This window comes from Cavenderia fasciculata (genome assembly GCF_000203815.1).
Source record: "Cavenderia fasciculata unplaced genomic scaffold Scf_Dfasci-F-a-25c12.r2-5, whole genome shotgun sequence".
In the NCBI taxonomy this organism is placed as follows: Eukaryota; Evosea; class Eumycetozoa; order Acytosteliales; family Cavenderiaceae; genus Cavenderia; species Cavenderia fasciculata.
In genome coordinates this window covers 3,643,807-3,670,946 of record NW_004457729.1, presented here as the reverse complement: position 1 = coordinate 3,670,946, position 27,140 = coordinate 3,643,807, and the positions used below count along the sequence as shown (strand labels likewise).

Sequence of the window (27,140 nt, the reverse complement as noted above, 5' to 3'; positions counted from 1 at the left end):
ACATTTAATTAAATTATAGTATTTGCTATTTCGAAAATTATCCAATCTCTGAATATTCTTTCTTTTTTCTACCCAAATCAAAAGTTGGAGCCATTTCTTTGATGATTTCATAGAGTAATGATGTAGAGGATGATAATAAATCTTTTTCAAACTCTTTGGTTCCAACCAATTTCTTGATTGATGATAATATAAATGATAGTGTATGTTTCTTTAGTACTTTACAGTTGTAAATGTCCGAATGGGAGAGAAATGATCCAACATTACTTAGATTAATTTCTACTATTAATTTGGTTTCACATTGCGCTAAAAGAAAATAAATAATTAATTAATAAATACTCTACTTGCTTTGTTTCATTCATAGATTTAATTTACTTTTTAAAGAATCTAATAGGTAATCATCGGCAATGACAATTAATTGCATGATAGTGTCAATATCTAAGTTCTCTTCTTTATCCTTTTCAATCTTGTCCGTGTATAAATATTCTATCATCTTTTTAAATATAATTGCTTTGTATTCTGTCACTTTTAATTCTGCTTCTCTACTCTCCTTCATTTGATTACTAAACATTGCTTTAAACTTTTCACATCTTGCTGATAGTATATCTAAATAATATATAAATAATTATATAAGGTTAGTATCCAATTCCAACATGTACGATATTAGTAGTGCTGTACTAACTTTTATGAGCAGGTAAAGTCGATCCATCATCCAAAGCAAATGTAATATCACTAAACTCTTCAGAATTGTATAACGCTTTAATATCTTCGATAAATGAAGAGGTTAGTGATGATTTGGTTGGATCAGTCGATGACTTTAATGGTCTATGCGAAACTCGTCTAACTACTATAATGTCACCTGTTGCAAGTCCAATCTAAATAAATTGAATAGACTATTAGTTAGTATCAAAGTTTTGTTTCTATATCTATCTATTTTGTCTATCTTTACATACATCAGAAGGACATTGTTCAGGATTAAGTTTATCTTGAAAGAAGAAGATGAGTTCACTTTCATCGATACAGAATCTATTTGATACATGTACAAAGAGACGTTTGAATAGAGTATGTTTACGCATGAGGAATGGTGGAAGTACACCATATGCCTTGATACCAATAGGACATATAGAGATGGTGATGTCGTCGAGTTGTTGTTGTTGGAGTTGTTGCTGCACCTGTGATTGAGGAGGCGAGCCAAATATGATTGAACCTGATGATGTAGTCATTGGGTTGGCAGGTAAAGCAACGTTATTTGTTGTAGTTGTAGTTGTTGTAGTGGAAGAATGAGAAGTATTATTACTACTAGAGTTACCTCCTCCTCCGTTGCTGCTAGCGTTCAACATGTTGATAAACTCTATTTGTTGTGGTGAAAGGTGACCAATACTACTCTGCATGTACACTAATTATGATTAATTTGATATTATTATTATTATTATTATTATTATTATTACTACTACTATTATAATAATATAACAAAAAGTATCTCTAGAGATAAAAAGTGTAGCTTGTTGTACAATGAAATGAAATGACACTAACGATGAATTTTAATGGTTCGCTTTAAAAGATTTTGTGGGGTTTTGAAAAAAAGAGGGAGGGAGTTATTTATTTAAATAAATACAAATATTCATCTTTGGTACACATCACATATGTAAGTGCTAGCCCGAGTTTTAATTGTTACGCAAAAACGACATTTATTATATTCTAATTAGAATATTATTCTAATTTTTTATTTTACTTTCACGAATTATTATTTTTGCAAGAAGCAACTATGCATAATGCCAACCTCCATCTGGTTTTCGAATATCTACCAGCAACTAGGAAATTGACATAATTAATATTAAGTCTATGACCAATCAATTTTTTAAGATAAAACACTTACACGCTGATTATAAAAATTCATTGTCTTAGAATAATCTATTTCCTTCTTGTACCAATCAAGTAATTTCACGTTCCGAGGGAGCTTGTTTTCCTTGATACACAATCTTTCCTTAAAATCAAGAGCAAGTTCCAATGGGTCAGCTTCCATTTGAACTCCGTTGGAAAGGTTGATTTTGATTGGATAGTTGTAGTCAATATACAAAATCCCATTTTCTTGTAGTTTGACTTTTCTCGGGAGAACAAGTCGGCAACCAAATGACTCCCTAATATAATCCCAAACCTATAAGTAGAGGAGATGGTTAGTTTTTTTCAATAATAATTAAAAGTTATTAAATGTATGTTATTTGATTGAACATACAATTTCAGGGATGACTTCAAAATTGATTGATTCCTTGGATGTTTGCAACAACATGCTAGGATTATCTTTGTGCACCAATGAAGAATTATCAATCATTTTAGGGGCACTTTCAGGTTTGCAATTACACATTCCAAAATCTCTGAAAGATTTAAACCACCCATCTTCGACCACATACCATGTTTCACCTTCAATCAATGGATGATTTCGAATGGTTTGAAGAACCTGAAAGTTTTTTTCAAATATCTCTGTGTTTGTCATCATGGAAAAAGGTTTTTTCGGCTTGGTTGGTTCTAACAGATTGGAAGCTCTCTTGAAGCAATTGAAATAGTGATCCAATGCATGACCCTTTTCAAGTTGTAAACCACAAAGAAAACACTTTTTTTCATCTAAATCAATCTTTTTGATCAATTCTTTTTTAAAAGAATTATCATCTAGTTTTAAAACGACTTCTTCTTGAATATTAGTTTCCATTCTACAAAAATAAATGATAACTAAATTAAAATATATTTAATTTTTCTCTTTTTAAAATATATTCTTACTTTATGAATAGTATTATAGACTCTGAGGAATATGATAATATTGTATGAAATTCAATTGTGAGTTATTCTATTCTATTCAATGATCATTGCAAATTAATTTGGATGAGCATTTAATTTATTATTTGATTTCCTTTTTTGAATTTGGATATAACTTCACCCCTTTGATTTGAAATCATCCCCCTCTCTGAATGTAGATTGATATTGTATAATATTAATTATATAAACATTTGTCACAGATCTAAACACACCACCAAATGTAGTAAATGCACGCACGATGTATACTATACATTGATACAACTTGAACTAGAATTCTTTTATTTTTATTGATCAAACCAATGATAATTATTTATTTTCGTTTATGGTTTTTAATAATTGATTGAATTGCATTCCATTGCTCCACAGTGAAAATACTTTGATTTTCTATCAAATCTCCAAGATTATGTAATTGTTGGATGAGGACATTGGTATTATGAGGATTTGATTGTAAAAGAGTATCAAATAGTTGCATGTCAATTGATCTCTGTTCATTGTGGGGCGATTTTAAAAATGCCGATCGAACAGCTTGGAGCATTTCAATGGAATTGATGGGACTAGGAATGTCTGCGAGGGAGAGGGTACTATCTTTGTTGTAATAAATCTCTATGTATTGGTATAGATTATATGTGATGGCCTCTTCCCAACGGTCATCTGGAAACTTGTAGAATTCCATAAACTTTTCGTTCCAAAATATTGGTAATCGATCAACTGTCAATTTTAAATCGTTAATTGTAATATTATTTTGTCTAAGGTATTCTATGATTTGCCTGGTAACCTTCCATCTCCCTTTCCAAAGATCCAATGGTTGTTTAGCAAGGTTTAGGTAATTGAAATCCATGATTCCACCAAACACATCTGTTTTGTCGTCTTTTTGGCTGTACTTTTGGACAACGACTAAAAGATCGAGTAGTTGCGTCATGTTTCGCATGGTATGAAAATACTTCTTCTCTGCAATGGCGTCGATTGTGGATTTTGACATGGATGAGATGGGGTCAAAGTAATCCAGCCACTTTCTTTGTTTTGTATCGGCGTCGGCGGCGATGAGATGTAGGAAAAACTCTTGGTTACTGATGGATAAATGCGAGTCAATGGTGGCCGGGATCCACTTGTCATACTCACCAACGAGTGCCAGACACATGAAAGTGCCGGCTTCATCGGTTCGTTTGGCATTGGTGTAGAATGGGCAGTACCGGAGACCACCTCTATCACCAGGCGCCTGTTCAATGTACGTGTTTAGTTGGGTCAATGCGTTGCGGACCTGACTGTGAGTGCAGTTGCCAAAGATGCAGTCGACCTGCCCTTTATTCAAGTCCTGGCCAAAAAAGAGAAATAGATTGGCTGGTGTATTCTCATACCCCATCGCCATCTCGTCGATGATGAGCCTGTGAAAAAACCCTCTGCTTGATCTGTACAAGAGCCGGTTGTTGGCCAGAATGTCGATCTTTTCGGTCAACTCTTTGGGATATAGTGTTTTGAGGTCAGAGCAGATGCCTTCCCTGGTGAGGTTGATAAAGTCGAACTCGCGCAGCTGCGAGAGAAAGGGGTCGGTCGTATCGATATTGTTTTGCGAGTGATCGTTGAGGAAATAGTTGAATAGCTGCATGGGGATGTTAGGATCCTTTTGGTGAAAGATGGCAGCCAACAGACACGAAAAGGTCTTGGGGTTGTTGCTGTTGCTGTCCTGGCTCGACGATCCGCCACTGTTGAAGCTGTCGTCCAAAACATATATGCTTTGGTGTCCCGCGAGGTCAAAGAACCCCTTTTGACCAAATTTCTTGAGCATCTCTATCGACCCGAGTTTGTACATGGACTGCTGGAACGGACCGTGTCCTCGTAGACGGTTGTCGACCACGTCAATACTCTCGTAGAGGTGGTTGCGGATCCACCCGATATACTCGAGTCCCTGCGACCCATACTTCATCGATGCAGACAACGTCTCGTCTAGCAGTGAGTGGTCCTCGAAATGGATGCGTTTTGATTGTACATTGTACTGGTAATGATCGTGACTAGTTTTCATAAAATACGAGAACAAATAATCAAGTGATTTGATGGGGCTGCCTTCCATCGCTCGCCGAAAGAGTCGGCCGTCGTGGAGATTGTTTTCAGCGGCGAGGTCGAGCAACGTTTTTATAATGTCGGTCGATGGGTTGGAGATGACGGCCTCCTCGAGACACCGGATAGTGTTAAAGTAGATTTTTTTGGCTTGGAATATCACGTTGAACTGCTCGGGGTCGTCGACCCTGCCGCACACATACTCGGCGTCTTCCGTGGTGAACCGAATGTCCACCTTGAACATTCTGGGCTTGAACTTGTCGACGAGCAGATTGATATGGTTGTTGAGCAGCATGTCACGGGCACAGTACCAGTGCTGGTCGAGATGGGGGTCGAGACAAACCTCATTGTCGCAGAGGGCCACGTCCCTGGCCCGCTTCCAAATCTCGTCTTTGATTTGTTTTTGTTTACAAATACAATCAATCATTAAGGCCTCTGACCGTGTTCTCTTTTCCATTTTAACGTTAAATTAAAATAAAAATTATAAATAGAGACTATATAAAAATAAATAAATAAATAAATATTTAAAGAGAGGGAGAGACGTTTCGAGGAGAACGAGGAATGGATTCCAAACGTGATCAAGTTTTTTGATAGTAGGATCGGTTGACCGTTGTACTTTTGAATTAAAAGATTAAAGATTTTTGAGATGATACAACAATCTGAAAAATGCAAAAAACGAAAAAAATAACCAAATTAGGAATGAGGCGCAGTGAGATTATATGGCGTTACCTGAAAAACTTACCAAAATAGCCTAGGGGCGCGGACAACTTTTGCAAAAAAACAAAAAGAACGTTCGAGCAATTGTCTTGGACTGTTTAATTTTAATCGATTTGATGATTATCGTAAAATGACAACAACAATAGCAACAATGCAAATGCGATGCAATGAAGCAAACAAACAATGATTAGGTCAGCTGATAAATGAGTTATATATATAATGCAATGTGTAATGTATAGGGTATATAGAGTTGTATAATATATAAATATAAATATATACAGATATATAAATTGTTTGTGTAGAATATTATGATAAATTAAATAAGAGATATGATAAAAGAGATTATGATTGATGCAGGAAGCATCTGTCATATGATATACTATGCTGATTGGATGTGTATGTTGTTGTTGTTCATCTGTTTTAAAAAACATAATCCCCTAGCCCGTAACCCTCCAACATGAGGAGGATTGATCAATCCTCTCTCTTTTCTTTCTCCAACTCAAAAATATTGATTACAAGATTTTTGATTCTATTTTTTTGATAAATGCATTGTAATGTGGAAGGGGTGAGAAGAGAGGATGGATGGATGGGTGGAGTGACTGGAACAGGGTGGGGTGGTGAATGCAATTTTGGAATGAGTTTCCCTCCTCATGCAAAGGGAGGTGACCGGAACAGGCCATAATTACTCTTTCGCGTTATTAGTAACTCTTGATTGTCATATCTCTCATCGAGTAGTGTTGGTGGTGCCATACTTTGTGTGGTGGTTTTGAAATATAGTTGTTTCATGTTTCATCGATCAGATGTAAAACAGTCTACCAACTACAATGTACAAAAAAAATGATACAATATACATAACAGATTTAAATGTGAATTAATGTTGCCGCCAATTAAAGATATCTTTTCTATATATATATCTCTTCTCTGATCTGATGTGCTGTGGTTGTAGTGGTGTTGATGTTTTTCGTGTTGTTAGTGTGTGGGTGTTTTTTTCAAAGGGATGGTTGGGGTTGTACAAATGATTGATAGAGGAGAGTGACCTACTGATTTTGAATTTTCAAAGTACAGAGGAGAGCATTTAGATAATTCAATATGATGTTGCATTTTGAATCTATTAGTTTGTTGTAGTTGTTGTTATTTTTACGATTCTGCTTCCGAGTGATGTTGCGTTGAATGGTAGAGTCGATGTCACTGACAATGAACTTGATTCGTTCCAGTGTTTTGAGAGGGTTTGATTCGGATACTACCATCATACCGATGCAGTGCTGGATAATATCGGTATTGTCAAGTACCACCTCGAGCATTTTAATGATTGTTTTTGCTCTCTGCTCTATACTCCACTTTTGAGGTTTGGAGCGTTGATACAGACACTCCACCATATCGACACTAGTTGCAAACGAGAAATACTCTTCATCTATTGAAAATGTATCAATATATTTAATCAACCCAATATTATTATCAGATATAATTAATGGAATCCCCATCAGATTATTATAATCATCTTTAAATAGAAATAGAGATTACAAAATTACCAAATTAATTCATTCACATTTATGTATTTTATATATTTTTGGAAAAGATTATATATATATTTGGTTAATATAATTTAATACTTTGAATTCAATTTAATTTATATACTCGATGTCTTGTTTACATACCTTTTGTAAATAATTGCTCAATAAAATGAGAAGGAGATGGCCAAACTTTTGGTGGATGATTTAATTTGATTTTGTTGTTTGGATATTTAAAGAGGATGTAGGGAATGATGGTCCATAGTTTTTTAAATGATTCCAATGAGAAATCTTTTGATACGAGGTTGAGTGTTTGAATCGATGCGTCAATCATTTTAATTGATCTAGATTCAATGGCACGACCGAGGAACTGGTGATAAAAGTGGTTTGGAACAAACAACTTGAATTGATGTAGCTCTAGCCAGTCCAGAAACGCTTCGTCGACAAATGAGTAGCTGTGCATATAGTAGGTATACAAGTTTCCTTTGATTAGATCGGATGAAATGATCGATGCAACTTTGATCATGATATTTTGGTTTTTAAAGACACGGTATAGTCGAGACGATTCGATTTGATGGTGTCTGGGATGATGACTTGATAAATAATCGATAATGTCACATCCAAAGTCATCACTTCTTGCAGCTGCCCCGAGGAATGGTGCGTCGTCAATATTGCCAAACTGCGGTGTGGTTGTGATGATGCGCATCACCTCTTTTACCTGTTCTAGAGTGGCAACATTTTCAAAGAGGCATTGATAAAACTGTCGGCGATGTACCATACTGTAATGTTCGATACAGTGACTGATGGATGACACTTGTCCCAACCGAACCTCGTATGCTAGGTATGGTTCAAATGCCAACTCTGCCAAATTAATTCGTTGTGCTACAAATATGTAAAGGTCGTTGTATACCAACGTCTCTTTTACAATTGAACTGATCGGTTCTCGGCCTTCCATTCTCTTTTCAACATTTTGTCGGTACCCTGCGACCAGTGCATCGTAATCGTGATGGAGTGGTAGTTTGGTGATATTATTATTTTTGATATAGTAGAGAAGTAGGTTGATTCTGAGTGTTGGCTGAGTTTGGTGACTGTTGATATCGGTCATGACCATCTTGGTTGACCACTCTCTCATCGGGTTGAATTGTTCGAGTAACGACATATCTCCCATCTTGTAGAAATTAGGACGGTATGTTCTATTTTCAAACAAGTCTTGTGATAATTCACAATGATCGATCATCCATCTAAAGACTGATGCATCGGTGATCATTTGAATGACCGTACTGAATCCACTCGATTCAGTGTGACCTATTCGATTAACATCTTGATTAAGAAGGTAGTATCGAGGAGGATCAAGATTAGTGGCGGTGAGGTAGTCTCTAACGACGGGATGAGAGACTATAAAGTCGAGGAATGCTACACGGTTGGTAGTACTTCGATTGAGCAACGAACTGTACATCACATTGTTCAAATACCACTTTTGTTCAAATGCGTCGGAAATGTGCAAGTTGTTGAGTAGATGGTTGACAATATCAATGTTACCCTTGATACACGCCGCATTGATGCATCCAGGTGACTGAAAGTTGAGTCTTCTCGCTTGATAGATCTCTTTGAATTGTGTAAACGAGTCAAACGTAGAACAGATAGTCTCTGCATCCTTGGATGTGAATCTCAGTGGTTCGTTTCTCTTTAATTTATCAATTAGTAATCCTATGTATCCATTATCCAATATATCACTAACTCTAAACCAGTGTCGGTATCTAAACAAACAAAAAGTGATGAGTAATCGAGATAGAACGAATAATTATATGTAGACTACATACTTTAATAACACCAAACCATATCTATCTATAAGTTGTCTTGAATCTATTTCCTCTTGTATCAAACAAAGGTTGATTGTTTGTCGTACCGATCTCTTGACCGGTAGTTGATCAAAGATATACTGAAACAAATATTTATTTCTAAATACTTGGAATAACGTGTTATCCATTTAGAATGAATAAGTACAAGTTTATATCTGTCTCTGTCTCTGTATTGTTAACTATAACTATATATATATAGTGGTGGTTCGTATGGTTGGATAATATCATTCCCTTTTATCTTTTTTTTTTTAATTAATTTAAAATATTTAGGGTGTGGTTTCTCTGTTTATGATCATTCATTCATTCATTCCCTCTATCTAAATGTATAATAGTTAATAATAATCATTGAATATGACAACGCAATCACCTGATCTATCAGTATTCATCATTAAACTAGTCATTTTTTGATAGATATATGTTATCATTCCCATTCCTCTTCATCAACAAATCATGGAATAGGTTATTTGACAACAAAAACACCTATTTTTAGTTTGGTCAAGTCTGTCATTACTACCAGAGTATTACATTCCCAACTCTACTTTAACAGATGATTTATAAAGAGTATGATAGTGATAGCGCACATGTATCATAGATTTTGGGAACAAGTCAAATCTGAAATGAACTGGAATGGGCCATATGGAGAAGATTCTAAAGATAATGAAATCTATCTTGGAGCAATTTTGGGTGACAATGGATGGGTGTCATCTTCCAACCAGAAACATGGATTGGTCATATTTGTTTTTTTTAAAACTTAATAAAAAGGTATATAGGGCTTCATTCATCATCGTCATCATCATCATCACCATCATCATCATCATCATCATTGTCATCATCATCATTCTTGTATTTTTTCAATTACAGTAGATATAATTTAATATCGATAATGACAACGCAATTAATCCAAGGAGAGGCCCCTCCACCTCGATGTACATAGCCCCCTCTTCACGCAACGTTCGAGGATATGGTCAGCAGAGTTCCTGGGCTACACAACTTGTGTATGTATGCGAACCAACTATTCATAGACCAAAAAAACGACTTTGCGGATTTCGAACAGCGGTCTGAAAATGCCTCTTTGAAGGGGATGGCTCGTGTTTATTTATTATTGACGAGTTTTCAATCTTCGATTGGTGACTGATCAAGGCTAATCTTTGCTGCATCATACCCAAAATCTAGCCTTATCTTATCCAGGGAGAAGGACTTCAAGGAAAGACTTCCAAGGATTCCCCCCCTTACCATTCAAGACAGAATCAAATCAAACGTACTGTACACAAACTGACATAATTTGCAGATTCAATATTGAATTGTTCTATTGAATTCTCGTTGTCTGATGATATTTTGTCCCCTTGCTTGAGGACCTCAAACTACTTTTTCTGATTTCCTCCTCATCTTTTATTTATTTATATCTCATTGTAAATAATAATTATTATTATCTACAACAACAACTACTACAATGTCTTCATCAAGGAGATCAAGTAAATCCAGAACATCTGGAACTGATTCTTCTGGTAGTTTAAATAGACTATTAAACTTTTCCAAATCAATTGAAAAGGGTAAGTAAGAAGAAACAGAGAGAGATAGAGAATAAAAAGTATGGTATTTCAAGAAATTTATTAACCCATTAATTTTCCATTTTATTAATAAAATATGTATAGGTATTTTCGGAGTACTATATGCAATGACAAAGAATAATACATTTCCAAAAGCATTAACAATCATTGCATTGATCATTGAATTTATTCGTAAGTAGTATTGTATTGTGTTCAAGTAGCAGTACTGTAAAAGCACGAGCGAGGATATAGTTTAAACAGTTCATGCACTGGGTTGTCATGATGAAAAGACAAAAGACAACCATTAAGGGCCAATTCCAACCCTCCAAAATACCAGGTTCCTCGTTTTAAAATATGTGGAGGTTTGAAAATCATCGAGAAGAGGTTTTTTTTTTTTTTTGCACCATCATCATCATCTTCATCTTCATGATCTGACCAATAGGTTTATTTTAGTCTATTGTTCATCAGATCATACCCATCCCCACATACCTACTACCCACACATGACAATGATAATCTAATCAAATATCAATCTATATATATCTATATATATCTATTTATATATCTATCTGTATCAATACCTTTTATAGAATTAATATCTTTTGGATTTAAAAGTGTATTCCCTTGGGGTGGTGATCTAGGATTGTAAGTACCAAATCAAATCAAATCTATACTTTGATTGATCGACTTTTCTCTTCTTACTCTTTCTTTCTTTCTTATCTTTTCTTTTCTTTTTTCTATTTCTATTTATAGTTATTTAAAAAAAATCGTATCACCAATATCACATCCAGCAGATGTATTAGCATATAAAGGATTTACAGTATTATTTTGGGTGGCCATTGCCTTTATGGTATTGGGATTTATCAACATTTGGTATGTCGCCTATACATTCTATCAAGGAAAGATAGCCAACATTTGGATCATTCGAACTTTGAGATGGTTTGTTTCATCGACTGTCGCCGTGCTCTACATTCCACTGCTTTCTCTGTTTCTCATCGGTCTAAACTGTTCAAAGGATTCAGAGAGTGGAGGAGGATACTATCTGACTCGATTCGCTAGTCAAGACATTCTTTGCTACGGACCAGAGAATATGCCAATCACCATCTTTTCCATCGTTTTCATCATTCTTTTTACAATCATTGCTGTTTGTTCGAGTGTTACCTATTATGAATTTGATACTTCAGTTTCTGATAGATTTGCTAAACCTCATGCTAGAGTATGTTAAAAAAAAAGAAAAAAAATATTTATATAAATATATTTATATTTATTTATTCATATTAATAATAATAATTATTTACTTTATACTTTAGTTTGATTTAACCATATTACTTGTTAAAACAATATTTGCATTCTTTTTTGAATTGTTAAAAGGGTATCCATGGTTATTGGCAATTGTATTTTTTATTGGGTTACTTTTACTGTCTTTTGGTTCCATCATTTTACTTCCCTATAATAATCAGAGATTGAATCAAATCAAGTCTGGATTATATACAATCGTCCTATGGGTATCATTTTGTACCATTCTAACAATGATTGTAAATGATACTGAATCACCAGCTACAAGTTATTTAGTAGTTGCTGGTTTAATTCCTTCATTTTTCCTTGGTTTCTTTTTAAATAGTAAGTTATTATAAACTATATTAATATATTATTAAATATTAACTTTTAGTTATTTTTTGATTTTAGAACTATTTTATAAATATTTATATAAACAATTAAAATATTTAACAAATGTTCCACCACAAACATCAGTTCAAACAATGGAAGTTATAAATAATAATAATAATTTAAATGGTGAAAAGATTGTAAAATTTGAAGAACCTGTAACATTGGGAAGCAAAAGTCAAATTAAATTTCCATTTTTTGATAAGTGGTTTTCAATGCCTTTGTTTATTGAAATAATGTCACGTCGTATTCTAGCATCACGTGGTGGTAATCAACGTGATCAAGCAGCTATTGATCGCGCCAATCTACTGTTCCAATGTGGATTACAGTACTATCCAAACTCTTCGCTTCTGTGGATGGCCTATGCAAACTATCTCTTTACCGTTCGTCAAGATCGTCATGTTGGCTATGCATCGTTGGAAAAGCTTCGTCGTATGAACCCGCCATTTGATATTCGGTTCTTTATCTTTCAACGTGACAAGGAGCGTGAGCAAATGATGGATTCCGATCTGCGTGGTCCCAGTGGCAAGATTCAAGATTTTGTCACGTACATGGAGTTTAAAAAGTTGTATCTTGGGGCACGTCGATCCCACCAATCCTGTCTCAACTATATCAATCGGTTCTGGAGACATCTCTTGCACGAAACGATCGATCTCAATGCCCTCTCTACGCTCTCGGGCAAGATTGCCACATCCGAGACGAGGGCCACCGAACAGTATGAACGGCTGCTTGGACTCAACCCCAACTCGGTTCGTGTCATTCGTGACTATGCCCAGTTTGTCGAAGAGGTGGTGCGTGACAGAGACCACTCTTTCAAACTAGCTAAAAAGGCAGATACGATCGAAGACAATATGTCCAAGAGTCTATCTATTGAACATACTCGTCGGTTGTCTAGTAGTATTCCATCCGACCTAGATATAATGGGTGATGGTGCCAGTACTGGTGGAATTCAATTGGAGCGTATTAGTATTGATACTTCAGCTGCGGCTGGTTCCCTGCGCAGAGGGGAACAAAAAACAATAAGAATTCCCGAAAATTCATCAACACAAGATAAAAAATCGGGTGGTGGTTTATCTGGCGACGATTCTAGTGATGCAACTGGATCATCTTATCATAGTCGATCGAATTATGCTGCGTATCAACAAAGCAACTCAATTTCTCGTCTTTCATGGTTGATGATATTTACGACGTTGGCCACTGTCATCTTTGCCATTGTCGTGTTGGTCGTGCTTCGTAATCAAATGATTGCGCAACGTAATGCTTTCCAGGGTGTTTTGTCACTTGGCAGCTTGGGGTCAGAGAGTGTCCAAGTAGCCAACAATTTCCTGCTCATGAACCAGTACGCCCTGGCCAATAATTCGGCGGGCTTTGCGTACCACCAACACGACAATGTGCGTCGCATCAACATTATGGAGAATATTCATCGGGCCATCTACTATGGCGAAAAGAGTCCGCAGGCCTATGTCAGCGACCCCATTGCCACGCTCAAGCGCCAGGCTGGTATTTCTGGTGTCTATGACATTGGCAGCGTCCTCTTCTCCTATCCCCAGTTCAACAAGACCAATCCGGCCAACTCTGCCCTGCTGCGTGCAGTCTACAACAAACCGGTTATCGACATGATGATGCTGATCGGAACCAACGCCTACAATGACAACACCACCGACTTTAAATACGTCACGCAGCCATTCAACGTGTGGAAGGGTGGTAATATGTATGTCGAGAATGCCCGTGTCATCAACAGCTACGCGATCGATGATTTTGGCACCGAAATTAGTCGTGACCCTGGATTCAGATTCGTCACCAAAAACACTCAGACCTTGTCCGACTCTTTTCTCCTCGTTCAAAAGGCTTACGTCGGCACTATCCTCTTGTCAGCCAACAACAATTCTCTCAACATCTTGTATGTGTGGGTATCCATCTTTGGATTGCTCTTTATCCTCGCTGTCCTCCTCTTCCGTCCAATCGTGAGTCGAATTTCGAGAGAAAAGATACGTACACTCGTACTCTTTGCTCTTGCTCCTCACGACCTCGTTTTGAAAATGGCTACCAAAAAGGTTAAACTTTCTAATCTTGAAAGTGGGTCAGATCGTGATATCCAATTTGATTTGACCAGTGGTGACGATGAAGATGATCAAGTTAACAATAGTCATAGCCCATTCTCCTCCCCCTCCTCCTCCTCCTCGAGGATGGTCAACAAATCATCTTCATCCCTTTTACCAGAATCTTCTTCTTCATCACCAAATATATTATTACAAGGTGAAGAATTAACCAAAGGTGGTGGAGAAGATGGAACTGCAGTTCTTGATCAAGAGGATCATCATTTACCTTTACTATCTCCCGCCAAAATAGTTGGTGATAGTACTACTACTACTGCCACTGCCACTGTCAAGAAAAGAATTGGTGGATGGGATGGTACAAGTAAAAGAAATATCAACAAACGATCGTTACGTGTGGTATTACGTAGACTACATGTTTCATATAGTTTTGCATTATTCCTGCTCTTTGGTATATTGACCATGGGATTGTTCGTAAGTTTTGCACAAATATTTGTCGATCAACAAGCTGGGTATGACCTTGCGCTCTGTGCCTACCGTACAGCCGATTCTCGACTTTTACACTATTACACAACCAAGCTATTGTCACCACCAGACGAGGGTGATAATCTCCAACATGATATACACAACACCACCCTTGCATTCCAAAAGAATCATCAGTCACTCATCGATATTCCTCGTACTGAAGATGTGATGGATGGCACATTTGGATGTTATCGTATCGACCAATCCGAGTGTCGTCAGCCCCAGGATCCCTATTACAAGGACACTATATTTGGTTTGGATTGGACGATCGAGCAAATGATCCAACATTCTCTCAATTTAGCCTATGAAAATCGTTCAGCGATGACCGGGACCGATCCAGACATCGTGTGGATGAATGCCATGTATCCCGACATTAGTGATGGGCTCGATCGCACCACTTTTAGATTCTTTGAGTACTGGCAAGAGATTCAAACCAAGGCACTCAACATCATCACCGCCATCTTGTCCGTATCCACCGTCCTACTCGTGCTCATCTACCTCATCCTCTTCCGTCCCTTTATCAATCGTCTTCGCGTTCAACATATACATACTCTTGCAATGCTTCGTCTTGCTCCTGAAGATATCCAATTTATGCATGTTAGTGATAAAATTATTGATGAAGATTAACAAACATAAAAATATTTATTTAATTTATTCATAAATTTTTTATCATCCACGACCCTTCTCATTTTTTTACTTTATTTTATTGATTTATTACTTTCAATAATATTATTACTATTATGACAACAACCGAATTACCTGCTTTATCATTATTGATCATTAAACAAATCATAGTAGAGTGTGTAAGAGGTGATAGATATATGTTATCATTCCCATTCCTCTTTGTCAACAAGAATTGGAATAGGTTATTTGACAATGATTCATTTTGGCAACAACTATGCTATGTTAGATGGACAAGTTTGTCATTACTGCCACAAGATTATACTCCCAACTCCAATTTGGAGGATTTTAAACCTGTCATTGAACCAAGCTGCGGTGGTAGTGTTGATGATGATGAGGATGAAGATGATGATTACCTTTTTGGAACAAATATCAACTATCCAAAGGTAAAAAGTATCAATGGATGGAAAGATGTATTTATATCAAGGTATTATAGAACTTATCATCTTAGAATACAACAACATTTCTACATGTCTGGTCAATATCTTGTATGTAAAATCCGTGATCAGCAATCTATCACCAATCAAGCATTATTGGCAAAGAAAATGAAAGCTCTTGATCAAGACCACTTGGACATGTATAGAGATGATCTAGAATCATTATTTGTGTTAGAGTCGGTCGAATATCATTCAATTGAACAAATAGGTTATCATCATTCAAAATGCACTGATTTCCGAACTGAAGTTATCGGGTCAGTCATGACTCTATCTGGCAAGAGAATTAAATTCCAATTAAGAAAGGGAAGAGACCATGGCTATAGCTATGAAGATTATGATACCAACATATTGATCATTGGTTCTGCTAAATGCACCAAGGAATACCTATTGAAAAATGTTCCTGGCTTTTGGGAGAAAGTCAAGGTTCAAATGAAATGGAATGGGTCATTAGAGAAGATCCAAGAGATAATATGTGATATCATGCAACCCGAAACAGAGATTGATGCATTTGGTTTACCACACGAATATTTCCAGAGGTACAATTTACCAGAGTAGTAGCTATAACTTCCAAATATTGGGATGTCAATTTAATTAAATATGGTTATGGTTGATCTTCTATTTTTTATTTATATACAACTTAATTTAATTAATTTAATTTTATTTACATTTTATATAAACACAATTACATTCCATTTCACAAACATTAATATATTATTATTATTATTATTTGTTCTTTTGTTTGTTTGCAATTTGTTGTTGTTGATTTTGTTGTTGTTGTTGTAATTTACCATTTGCAAGAGATAAATGATGGAAAGAGGTTGTAGTTGTGGTGGTAGTCGTGGTTGTGGTTGTGAAATGGGTAAATGGTGATGGTATGAGTTCAATGGTTGGAGCAGCTCCACCACCACCAGCTGCAGACGACGAGAACAAAGACAATGAGGAGGAAGAAGATGATGAGGAGCTGGTCGAATACGACAAATGAGAGGATGAAGTGTCTTGGTTACAATCGAATCCAATGACTGGCGACGACGACGATAGTGGAGGCGATACAATCTGCTCGAAAAACTTGGCCTTGTTTTCGTGGTGATGGTGCGTGTCTAGGACGCTAGCACTGTTGCAATGTTTGTGAGAAGAGTTGTTGCTGGTCATGCTACTACTGACACCAATGTTGTTGTTGTAAATGTCGTTGTTGATAATAGTCTGGATAAAGGGGCTGTTGGGTGGTTTGTAGATAGGGGTCGTTGGAGGATTAACCAAGATACGTGGAGTGGCACCTGTCGAGATACTACTGTCCTTATCCTTGGAAGAGGACTGAGTACTGCTGATACCGATAGAGGTAGAGGTATGGTTACGCTTGAGTGCTTGGTACACCTTGTAGATAGTTTCCTTTTCAAGTGCGCTGTTGTTGGACAAGTCAATGTTGAGTAGGGTGTGGTTGGACGCGAGCAGCTTGACTAGACTTTGTCCAGACTTGGCGCCGAGCTGGTTGCCGCGGAGGTTGAGTGTTTCGAGCGTGGTGTTGTGCTTGAGGTACGAGTCGAGCCACGAGTTACACTTGTCGTTGATGCAGTTGCTCTTGGCCGACAGGTCGACGAGGGTCTTGTTGACCTTGAGCGCCTTGGTCAGCGCCTTGAGGCCCTTGCAGCCGATCGCGTTGTACCCCATGTGCAGCACACGCAGGGTCGAGTTCTTTTTCAACGCACTGGCGATCGCTTTGGCACCCTGCTTCTCGACGCTGTTCAAGTTGATGTACAGCACCGACAGCGACGTGTTGGTGGCCAACGCCTCGCCGAGATGGATGGCACCCTTGTCGAGCAGGTCCGTGTCGTTGAGATTGAGCGACTCGAGCACGATGCGGTTGCTGGCCAGTCCAATCGTCAAATCCAAAATACCAGAAAATGCCAACTTGGTGTGCGACACGTCCAAAATGCGCAGGGTGTGGTTGACGGTCAGACTCTTGGCCAACACCTTGCCAATCAAGTTGGACGACCGTGTTGAAGAGATGTTGAGGTTGATGATACTCTTGTTCGTGCCCAATGCCTCGACCACATCGATGGACGACTCGTTGAGGTCGTTGCTCGACAAGTTCAACACCTTGATATTACTATTCTTGCGGATAAAGTCGCTGATCAACCGCCCGCACTCTTCAGGTAGCCCGCAGCTGCTCACGTCCAGTGTAGAGAGGTCTTGGTTGCGATTGAGGATATCCAAAAAGCATTTGAAGCCCTTTTTGCCAAATGGGATGCCCGACAAGTTGAGATACTGCAGTGGACAGTAGCCGATCAGCAGACTGTTGCTGCGGTCCATTGCCGCCAAAGAAATGGCTTGCGCAGTGTCGGCAGCAGCAGTTGGCGTCGACGATGCCGATGCCGATGCCGAAGGGTAGCTCAACGGCTGCTCATTGGAATGATACGACTCGACCATTGTAGACATGTCACTAAATGGAACCACCTCCTTTCTCGATTTAGGTGTATTGTCCAACAAAAGATGATGGGTGCCCGAAAAGATAGAAATCAATCGATTCAATTCCTCCTCTTGTCCAAGCTCCATCGCAACCTCTTCGTCTAATTGATCGACCTCTCGATATCTATGTGCCAAATGTTGAGTAATTGTAACTCCAAATGTTGATAAACAAGGTGAATGGGATGATGTTGCTGATGATAATGAAACGGATTGGTCTACATGATTATTATTATTCTTTTCTTTTTCATTATCTTTTTGTTGTTGAGGTTGATTTTGTTGACTTTGTTGTTGATTATCCTTTTCTCTTTCTCTTCTTCTAACATAACTTGAAGTGCTACTACTACGACGACGACCATGATTACCGCTGTGATCGCGATGGTGGTGACCATGGTGACTATGTACACTACTGCTTCCAGAGGTGCTGCTGTTGGGTAGTTGGTTGAGCAAACATTGGCAAAGGTTGATAGATGATATACGGCTCGAGTCGAGCATGACCTTGAGTAGGGGGAGTGTGTCAGTGTTGGAGATGGCCATGTAGCTGAGGTCGATCGACTTTAATGATTGGTTGGCAGACAGTGCTTTAGACAGCCCGCTCAATGGGATCTTGTAAGAGTTGCGACCAAAGTTGATATGTTGAATCGACGTGCTGCACTCGATAAAAGTGCATAGACGGGCCGATATATCCGTCGTCGACTGGTAGTCATTGTTGGACAGGTCAATATAGGTGAGTGTCTGGTTATGGGTGAGTGCGTCCAATATCGACTGGTTCTCATCCTTGTCGAGGTTATTGTAGGCCAAATTAAGCCACTGAATGCTTTTGTTGCTACGGATGACATCCGAGATGATTGGAGACAACCCTTCACTTGCCAAATAGTTGTGTGAGAGGTCGAGTTGGACGATCGTCTGCGTGGCAATTTTAAGGGCTGATCCAAGTGCGATCCACGCCTCCAAATCCTTGATACACTTGTTGTGTGAGAGGTTGAGATGGCAGATAGAGTGACGCAGCTTGAGTGCCTCGGATATAGAGATGAGCTCGTGTGAGTTGGACACTCGAATGTTGAGTGACTGCAGTCCGAGGTAACGCGCACAAAACTCTCTGTAAAATTGGTGTGCTCGATTGTTGCCTCGTGATGTTGACGGACATGGTGGTGGAGGTAGTGTGGCAGAAGTAGAGGTGTTTGTAGTTGCCAGTATGGTCAATGGTCCATTAGAAGATGGAGATATGGAAGGTGATGAGTTGGCAGATGATTGTCCGCCGGCAGCAGCGGCAGCAGCAGCAGCAGCAGAAGAGTGGAATGGAAATGATGGAGTTGAAGATGAAGTGGCAGATGGAGGAGATGAAGATGTAGTTGAAGTTGGAGTTGATGGACCACTACCACTACTACCAATACTCATAAAATTTAAATGATTATTTAGTGAACTAAATGTATCACTACCAATAATATTATGATTACTATTATTAGATATATTATTATTATTATTATTTACATTGACAACTAAATTTAAAGTATTCTTATTTTTCATTGATCCAAAATTCAATGATGGAATCATATTTTTGTTTGAGTTGTTTGGGGATTGAGATACAATCATTCTTTTGCTATTTTTTTTTTTGGTTGTTGTTTAAAAATATATTAATATTTTGGGTTGTAAAATTATAATTATTATTATGATTATTATGATTATTATATTATTGTTGGAAGCACTATAGTGGGATAAAGTTAAATAAATAAATAAGTTAAATAAATTAAATAAATAAATAAATAAATTAAAAATAAATATAATGTAAACTTTGTTTGTTTGTTTGTTTGTTGGAAAATGAAGTGAAGATGGATAGAACTAATAATATTTGAAAATATAAATTCTTAAATTATATGAACCAAGATCAACAATCAACAACAATAATAATAATCATATAACAATTGCAATATTATTATTATTATTACTACTATTATTATTATTATAATAGTTGATGAGAAGGAATGAAAAAGTACTTTGACAAAGAGAAAGTGTAAAAGGTGCCCTTGACCGGGATAATATTTGTTGAATTATAGATTGTGCAATTGGAAATTGAATTGGAATTTTTGGACAAGAAGTACTTCTTGATGATGATAATAAATAAAAGAATAAAATGTTGTTGATGATGATATATTTGCGCTTTTTCCTTTGTCCTTTGTACTTGTCCTCTCTCTCTCTCTCTCTCAATATCAATATCAAAGTAATAATAAATGAATTTGAATTGAGCTGATGATGAATATTTGAAAATAATTGTTTGTCTTTTGTCTTTGTCTTTGTCTTGTCTTGTCCAACTGTCAATATTAGGTTGACCTACTGACACACACAGTCAGTCTGTCAGTCAAACACACACACACACTTTCTCCAACACACACTATATTTATATAAATAACTGATTTACGAAAATGATATCACTTAACAAAATCACTACTATCTTTTATCAAATCACCACACACATATTCAATGTATATACACACCATTTAATTGATTAATCTTTTTCCTTCCTTCCTTCCTTTTAATTCCAATTCTTTCTTCCAGTCTGTCTGTCACCCCCCTCTGGAATAATTCCTATTATTATTATTATTATTATTATTATTATTATTATTCTTGGATGATGAGCTAATAATAAATCACTCCTCTCTCTTTTCTTTTGTGTATAAAGTAATAAAAAAAAATGTGAGATGGAATGGATGCGATGTTGAATTTAAATCACTTGACCTTGTGATGTTGGTTGGTTGGTTGGTTGGTTGTGTTGTGTTGATCAATTAAATTGACCCGTCGTTGGAAAAAACAAATAAATAAAATAAAATAATAATCGACTAGTAGTTGTACTCTTTGTGTATGTGTATATGTATTATTGTACAATAATAATAATTCTACGCTACCAACAACACAATTAATATTTTTTTTGCTCCTCGTCCCACTTAATACATCATCCAACTACTAAATCCATAGAGAGTAGTAGTAGGGCTACATTCCTCCTACTACTACTACTGCTACCACTACTGCTAGCTGTGATGCGATGCGATGCTAGTTCTAGTTTTTTTGATAATCACGTTCTATTATGTTAAAGTTGGTGTTCTTGAACCCTTATCAGAAATCACCTCACCCCCCCATGCCATGTAACATCAGATATAAATGGACAAGCCAGCAGAAACTGAGTAGGCAATTCCAATGTGTCATCTATCTTTTCTTTTCCAAAGATAGATTGCAAGTTGGGAAAAGAGAAGAGGTAAAAGTGTGCCAGCATCATCATCAACCTTTGATGGGTATCCATGTGATGATGATCGATGATGAACGATGATCAATCTAAAGACATGTATTCCAGATTTGTTTGTTAATCACATCTTTGATGGTGAGTGATGTGGTGTGGGTATTATAATACTGCTGTTTTAAAAAAAAATCACAGACTGACATTTCACTCACCTCCCTCCCACACATCACCAACGATCCATGATGATGTAAATAATATCCAATGTTGGGATTGGTTGGATCGGTGGTTGTTGTGATGTGTCTCAGACACACGTTTTTTTGGGGTGGGGGTGGGGTGTGATGGATGGGGAAAAGGTTAACTTGTTGTATAATCACTACTTCTATACTACTACTACTAACCTGCATCGTGAGATATGGCGCATCACTGCAGTATAGGTGGTGGTGAGATTTATATATATATCTAAATCTACAAGCTGCAACACACACACACAGTCTTGCCAAAAACATATAATCAAACATGACATTCTTTGTATGATATGAATGTTTAATGTTGTGTTGTGTATTGGTGATGTTGTAAATGTGAACATGGTTAATGGACTAACCATGGTGATGGTGATGGTGATAGTGATGTTGATGAGTTGGGTGGTGGTGGATTTCTTTCTTTCTTTCTTACCTTTAAATATTCCTAGGGACACTTCTCCTCCTACTTCTAATTCTTATTCTTCTACTTCTTGGTTTTTTGTTTCCTTTCCAACGAACGAAAACGATTGGTTAATCAGTTCAGTTCTGGTCTATCGGATTGTTGTTGTTGTTATTGTTGTTGTTGTTGATTGTAATGACAAGCAGTGATATTTGGATATTTTGGATATGGATAAATATAAATAATTGAATTTGTAGATGGATTTATGGATAAATAAAATATATATATATTTAAATTTGATTTGATTGATATGGTTTGGTTTGAGAGATAACTGACTGGCAAACTAATTAGTCAATTGTCAATGATTACTATTATACAGAATTATTAGATTATTATTATATTATTACAAAAATATTATTATTATATATCCAAAAATAAACAATGGATTTGATTGAATGAGTATTATTATTATTATTATTATTAATATTACAACAACAGTTAATTATTATTATTATTATTAACTATTAAATGAATCAAAATTAAAAATGGAATGGATTGATTAATTAATTGATTTGTTTGTTTGTTGAGTTGTGATCACAAAATGAATGAATTTGGAAATTGATTTGAATGGTAATAATAATAATTGTAATTGTAAACTCTAAAATGGTGGCATCAACAACAGTTAGAAGGCAGGATTCATGTTTCTGATAACATTAGTTTATTTTAAGAACATACCATTATTATTATTATGCCTCGATATACCCTTTTGATTGTGTTTAATCGATGATGTGATGAGAGGATGAGACGTGTCAAGGCAAACAGGTAGGTACCTTTACTGTTTCTTTTGAGAATCTTGATGGATGATTACCATTTAGGAAGGTAGGTATAATACAGTGTTTAATCAAAGATCACCTTGCCCTTGGGTAGTAGTGTGTACCCTCCTCTCCTCTTCCTCTCTCTCTCTCTTTCTCTTTCTTTGTCTCTTTAATCTATACATCAATCTATGCAGCGTCGACCCTATCCCCAAAAGGTTAGGTTAGCGACGCGCTCTTTAAAGATTCATCTTGACCAATCTTGCCGATTTTACAATTGTCGAGATAGATACAAATAAAGATGATCATCTTCATCTAAACACCCCTAACCAAAACACACACAGGTATTAATGGGGGGCGGGTGTTTACTATTTGATCTATAACTTCATCACAACGCTGCTGCTGCTGTTATGTTATCTATCTTTCTGACTATGTCTTTTCTAGAATGCATGTGTGTCTCTCTACTCTCTTCTTTGATTACATGTTCTCCTTCTCGCGAGAAGTAAAAAGAATGAATAGAAATTAAGTGTGTGAAGGGACACCCCTATATCTCTCGTTTTTCCTTTTTTATATCTATTTACATTTTCATCGTTTTAGTTTATTATCTTATTTGTTGTTTGTGTTTGGGTTTATAGCATCATCGCATCAATCAATCAATTAATATTAATATAAAAGAAGAGAATGCAGACGACGACGACATTGAACAAAGAGATGTTTAAAAGATCAATATCGATCCTCGGATTGAAAGCACCTAAATCTGGTTTAAAGACATTGGTCACTGAATTCAAAGGGTTGGTACATTCAATTAATTAAACAACAACAACAACAACAACAACAACAACAACAACAACAACAACAACAACAACAAGAGAGATCAGATATACAAGATAGGATAGATCGATCATATAGATGAGATAGATGAGATTATGCAATGATAATAATCAATAACCAACCTTCTTTCTAACAACACACATTCATTCAAATTTGTAGGTTCCTATTTTGTAGACAAAAGTTTAAACATATTGTAGATGCAGATACAGATGAGAACAAAGTAGTATTGTTAAGTGAAACAATTAAGAATGGTATGTAAGATATAATAGAATAGAATAGAATGTGTGATTGATACAACCAAAACTCTAACTAATTGGTTTGGTTGTTAATTAGAAACTGAATTACCTGAAAGATTAAGAGAATATATAGACAAGAATAAATTACAAGTTGTCAATCATGGAGTACAATTAAACTATGAAAACTATTCATATGAAGAGGTATTAAAGGAATCGTTGCCAGAGAATGTACCAGTTCCCTATGCATTTGAGAGGATTGGACATATCGCTCATCTCAACTTGCGTGACGAACAACTACCATTCAAAAATATCATTGGACAAGCGATCATTGACAAAAAGGGACCCGGTGTCAGAACGGTTCTCAACAAGATTGGAAAAATAGATACTGTATTTAGAACTTTTAATTTTGAATTATTAGCTGGTGATAATGATTATATTGCTGAAGTTGTAAGTAAAATAGAATATATAATAATATAATAATATAATATTGAAATGGATGTTAATCGGATTTGTTTGATTCATTGTAGAAAGAAAATGAATGTACATTTAGATTTAATTTTGCAGATGTGTATTGGAATAGTAGACTACAATATGAACATGGACAATTGGTTGAATCGTTTACAAAGGATGATATAGTGTGTGATATGTTTGCTGGAGTCGGTCCGTTTGCAGTACCCGCTGCCAAGAATAAAAAGGTGCGTGTCTATGCCAACGACTTGAATCCACACTCGACCAAATACATGGCAGAGAATGCTGCACGTAACAAAGTGTCGACGTCGGCCACTACCTCTAAACCTCTGCTGTCGATATTCAATATGGATGCTCGTGCATTCATCAGAAAGCTTCTGCTCGAGACATCCCCACCTATCCCATTTACACAGGTCGTTATGAACCTGCCATCGACAAGTGTCGAGTTTTTAGACGTCTTTAAAGACATTTTCCTCAGCCATACCATTCCACCTCCCATCCCACCTCCAACCATCCACGTCTACACCTTTGTGTCGGCTGGCGACGACATCTCTGAGCGTACTCGAGCCGAAGCCGAAAAAATACTCCAACATCCACTTCCAAACGACTACCAGTGCTACGAAGTACGTGATGTCGCTCCAACCACTAGAATGATGCATTTATCATTCAAAATGCCAACTATTTTAAAATATCAAGAAACAACAGAAGTATCAACATCTGAAAGTTTAAATAACAATAACAATAATAATAATAATTTAAAAAGAAAAGATACTGAACAAGATACAACTACTACAACTACTACAACCACAACCAATGTAGATGAACATACATCGAGCAAACCAGCAGATATCAATGATACCGCCGTCTCGGTATCGGGTGAAGGAGAGGACAAGGTTAAAAAGGCAAAACTAACTGATGACCATTCAAATCAATAAAACTAACTAGATCGACACACACATACAACAAACAGTTATGCTTTGCTTACGGATGGTTTTTGTTTCAAATGAATGAATGAATGGTTCTACAAACATGGAAAGGAGGGAGGGAGAAGACATACCTCAAACGGGAATGAAAAAGTAGCAAGTTGATCGATCAGGATTGATGATTGGAACGGAACCACCCCCCATTATAATACTTTGACTGTTTTTTTAAAAACTAAAATATATTTTGATTGATGTGGTGTTAGATCGAATCCACACATTTAACACTGTGGTGGGTGGGTGTGTGAGTGGGAACTAGGCACTGCTAAAGAGAAGAGGTGGTGGTGGTGGGCAGCAGTTAACTAAAACTAACTTAAACACCCCCCTCCTCTCCGGTCGTGTCATGCCACTCAAAATGACGAACAATGAGAGAGTGAGACAGAGAGAGAGAACCACCATTCATTCTAACTTTGAAAAACATACATCATGCCCACTGACAGTGATAGGTGAGGGGGAGGGTTGTGACAGAAAGAGACAAAGAGAGAGAGAGACTGTGTGTGGGTGGGAATGTAATTCCAAAAGTTTGCAGCTGAAACAACAACAACAACAACAAGTGTTTAATTTAAATCACAAGTAATATAGATCAATCAATCAATCAATCAATCAATAAAAACAATCAATCACATGTTTAGATAGAGAAAATAAATATTCACAGAGATATATACATACATGTACATATAATTTACAGAGAGAGAGAAAGATATATATATATATAAACACATAGAAAGATCTAAAATAGAAAGCACATATAGCACACTCTCACACAGATTTAGACTTTATATAATTATATAAATATATTCCCTGGAATAAAAAAGAAAAAGGCTGGTAAATGTATGTTCCTCCCATACCTTTTTTATTTGTACTACATGCTACATGTTTCCCCAAAAATAGATTTCATCACCATTCATTTCATTTCACAAGTCTATATTTAAAACAACAACATTGCCCAATATGAATATACATCATACATACTTGGATTGACATGATAATATGGATAGATAGTAAAAGTAGATCTATGTCCTGTAAGACATCATGTTATTATTCATCTTTATCATCTTCATCTTCATCTTGCTCCTCTTCTTCCCTACTTCATTAACAACGAGCAGCAGCAGTGTTCCTAGTTTCTCCTATACTTACTACTACCATCCATCATGATGATTGGTAACGACATGATCATCACGGCAACAACAGCTGAGCTCTGCAGATACACTCAATCATATTCTATTGTTGGATAATTAAGAGAGCGAGAGAAATACGCACATACACATGCAACATTCAAACAAGAATATATCTAAAATGGTCCATCCGTCCGACGCGCACACATTATAGTAGTAGTATCTATAGATGGAACAGTGGATGGATGGATGGATGGATGGACGGACGGACGGATGGACTGATGAACAACATGTCAATGCTAATTGCGCAAACGATGACAACAACCAACCAACCAAGGTATTCAATACATAATAGAGAGGGGGGTTGAATTAAGAACGTCACCAACACCATCAACTCCTCCTCCTCCTTCTCTACTCAATTGGGATACTCTATATCTAGTACGCATTGTTTTCCCTCCCTCCCACTCATACATACACACATACACACACTGCCAACCAACCAACCAGCCAACCACTTTTGG

General features: G+C 36.7%; 7 protein-coding genes across 7 annotated transcripts; 3 read left to right on the top strand and 4 right to left on the bottom strand.

Moving 5' to 3' along the window:
* Positions 1-37: 37 nt before the first annotated feature.
* DFA_01803 (uncharacterized protein) lies at positions 38-4,530 on the bottom strand (the record flags this gene model as incomplete). The annotated part of the gene is made up of 8 exons (XM_004359711.1): positions 38-303; positions 373-603; positions 680-872; positions 951-1,393; positions 1,446-1,479; positions 2,231-2,721; positions 3,181-4,063; positions 4,453-4,530. The coding sequence occupies 8 exons, from the start codon at positions 4,528-4,530 to the stop codon at positions 38-40; spliced, it is 2,619 nt and encodes an 872-aa protein (XP_004359768.1).
* Positions 4,531-4,590: 60 nt separating this feature from the next.
* Positions 4,591-4,719, bottom strand: DFA_01802 (uncharacterized protein; the record flags this gene model as incomplete). The annotated part of the gene is made up of 1 exon (XM_004359710.1): positions 4,591-4,719. The coding sequence occupies one exon, from the start codon at positions 4,717-4,719 to the stop codon at positions 4,591-4,593; it is 129 nt and encodes a 42-aa protein (XP_004359767.1).
* A 619-nt stretch (positions 4,720-5,338) lies between these two features.
* Positions 5,339-9,069, bottom strand: DFA_01801 (uncharacterized protein; the record flags this gene model as incomplete). The annotated part of the gene is made up of 5 exons (XM_004359709.1): positions 5,339-5,351; positions 5,854-5,989; positions 6,827-6,985; positions 7,230-8,839; positions 8,903-9,069. The coding sequence occupies 5 exons, from the start codon at positions 9,067-9,069 to the stop codon at positions 5,339-5,341; spliced, it is 2,085 nt and encodes a 694-aa protein (XP_004359766.1).
* Positions 9,070-10,391: 1,322 nt separating this feature from the next.
* DFA_01800 (uncharacterized protein) lies at positions 10,392-15,358 on the top strand (the record flags this gene model as incomplete). The annotated part of the gene is made up of 6 exons (XM_004359708.1): positions 10,392-10,491; positions 10,594-10,680; positions 11,078-11,132; positions 11,241-11,703; positions 11,798-12,107; positions 12,174-15,358. The coding sequence occupies 6 exons, from the start codon at positions 10,392-10,394 to the stop codon at positions 15,356-15,358; spliced, it is 4,200 nt and encodes a 1,399-aa protein (XP_004359765.1).
* A 113-nt stretch (positions 15,359-15,471) lies between these two features.
* Positions 15,472-16,404, top strand: DFA_01799 (uncharacterized protein; the record flags this gene model as incomplete). The annotated part of the gene is made up of 1 exon (XM_004359707.1): positions 15,472-16,404. The coding sequence occupies one exon, from the start codon at positions 15,472-15,474 to the stop codon at positions 16,402-16,404; it is 933 nt and encodes a 310-aa protein (XP_004359764.1).
* A 168-nt stretch (positions 16,405-16,572) lies between these two features.
* Positions 16,573-19,863, bottom strand: DFA_01798 (uncharacterized protein; the record flags this gene model as incomplete). Its single annotated transcript, XM_004359706.1, has 3 exons — positions 16,573-17,248; positions 17,403-17,910; positions 17,955-19,863. 3 exons carry the CDS (start codon positions 19,861-19,863, stop codon positions 16,573-16,575), a joined length of 3,093 nt encoding a protein of 1,030 aa, XP_004359763.1.
* A 2,977-nt stretch (positions 19,864-22,840) lies between these two features.
* Positions 22,841-25,459, top strand: trmt5 (tRNA (guanine-N1-)-methyltransferase; the record flags this gene model as incomplete). Its single annotated transcript, XM_004359705.1, has 5 exons — positions 22,841-22,858; positions 23,665-23,780; positions 23,980-24,071; positions 24,154-24,503; positions 24,584-25,459. 5 exons carry the CDS (start codon positions 22,841-22,843, stop codon positions 25,457-25,459), a joined length of 1,452 nt encoding a protein of 483 aa, XP_004359762.1.
* Positions 25,460-27,140: the final 1,681 nt, after the last annotated feature.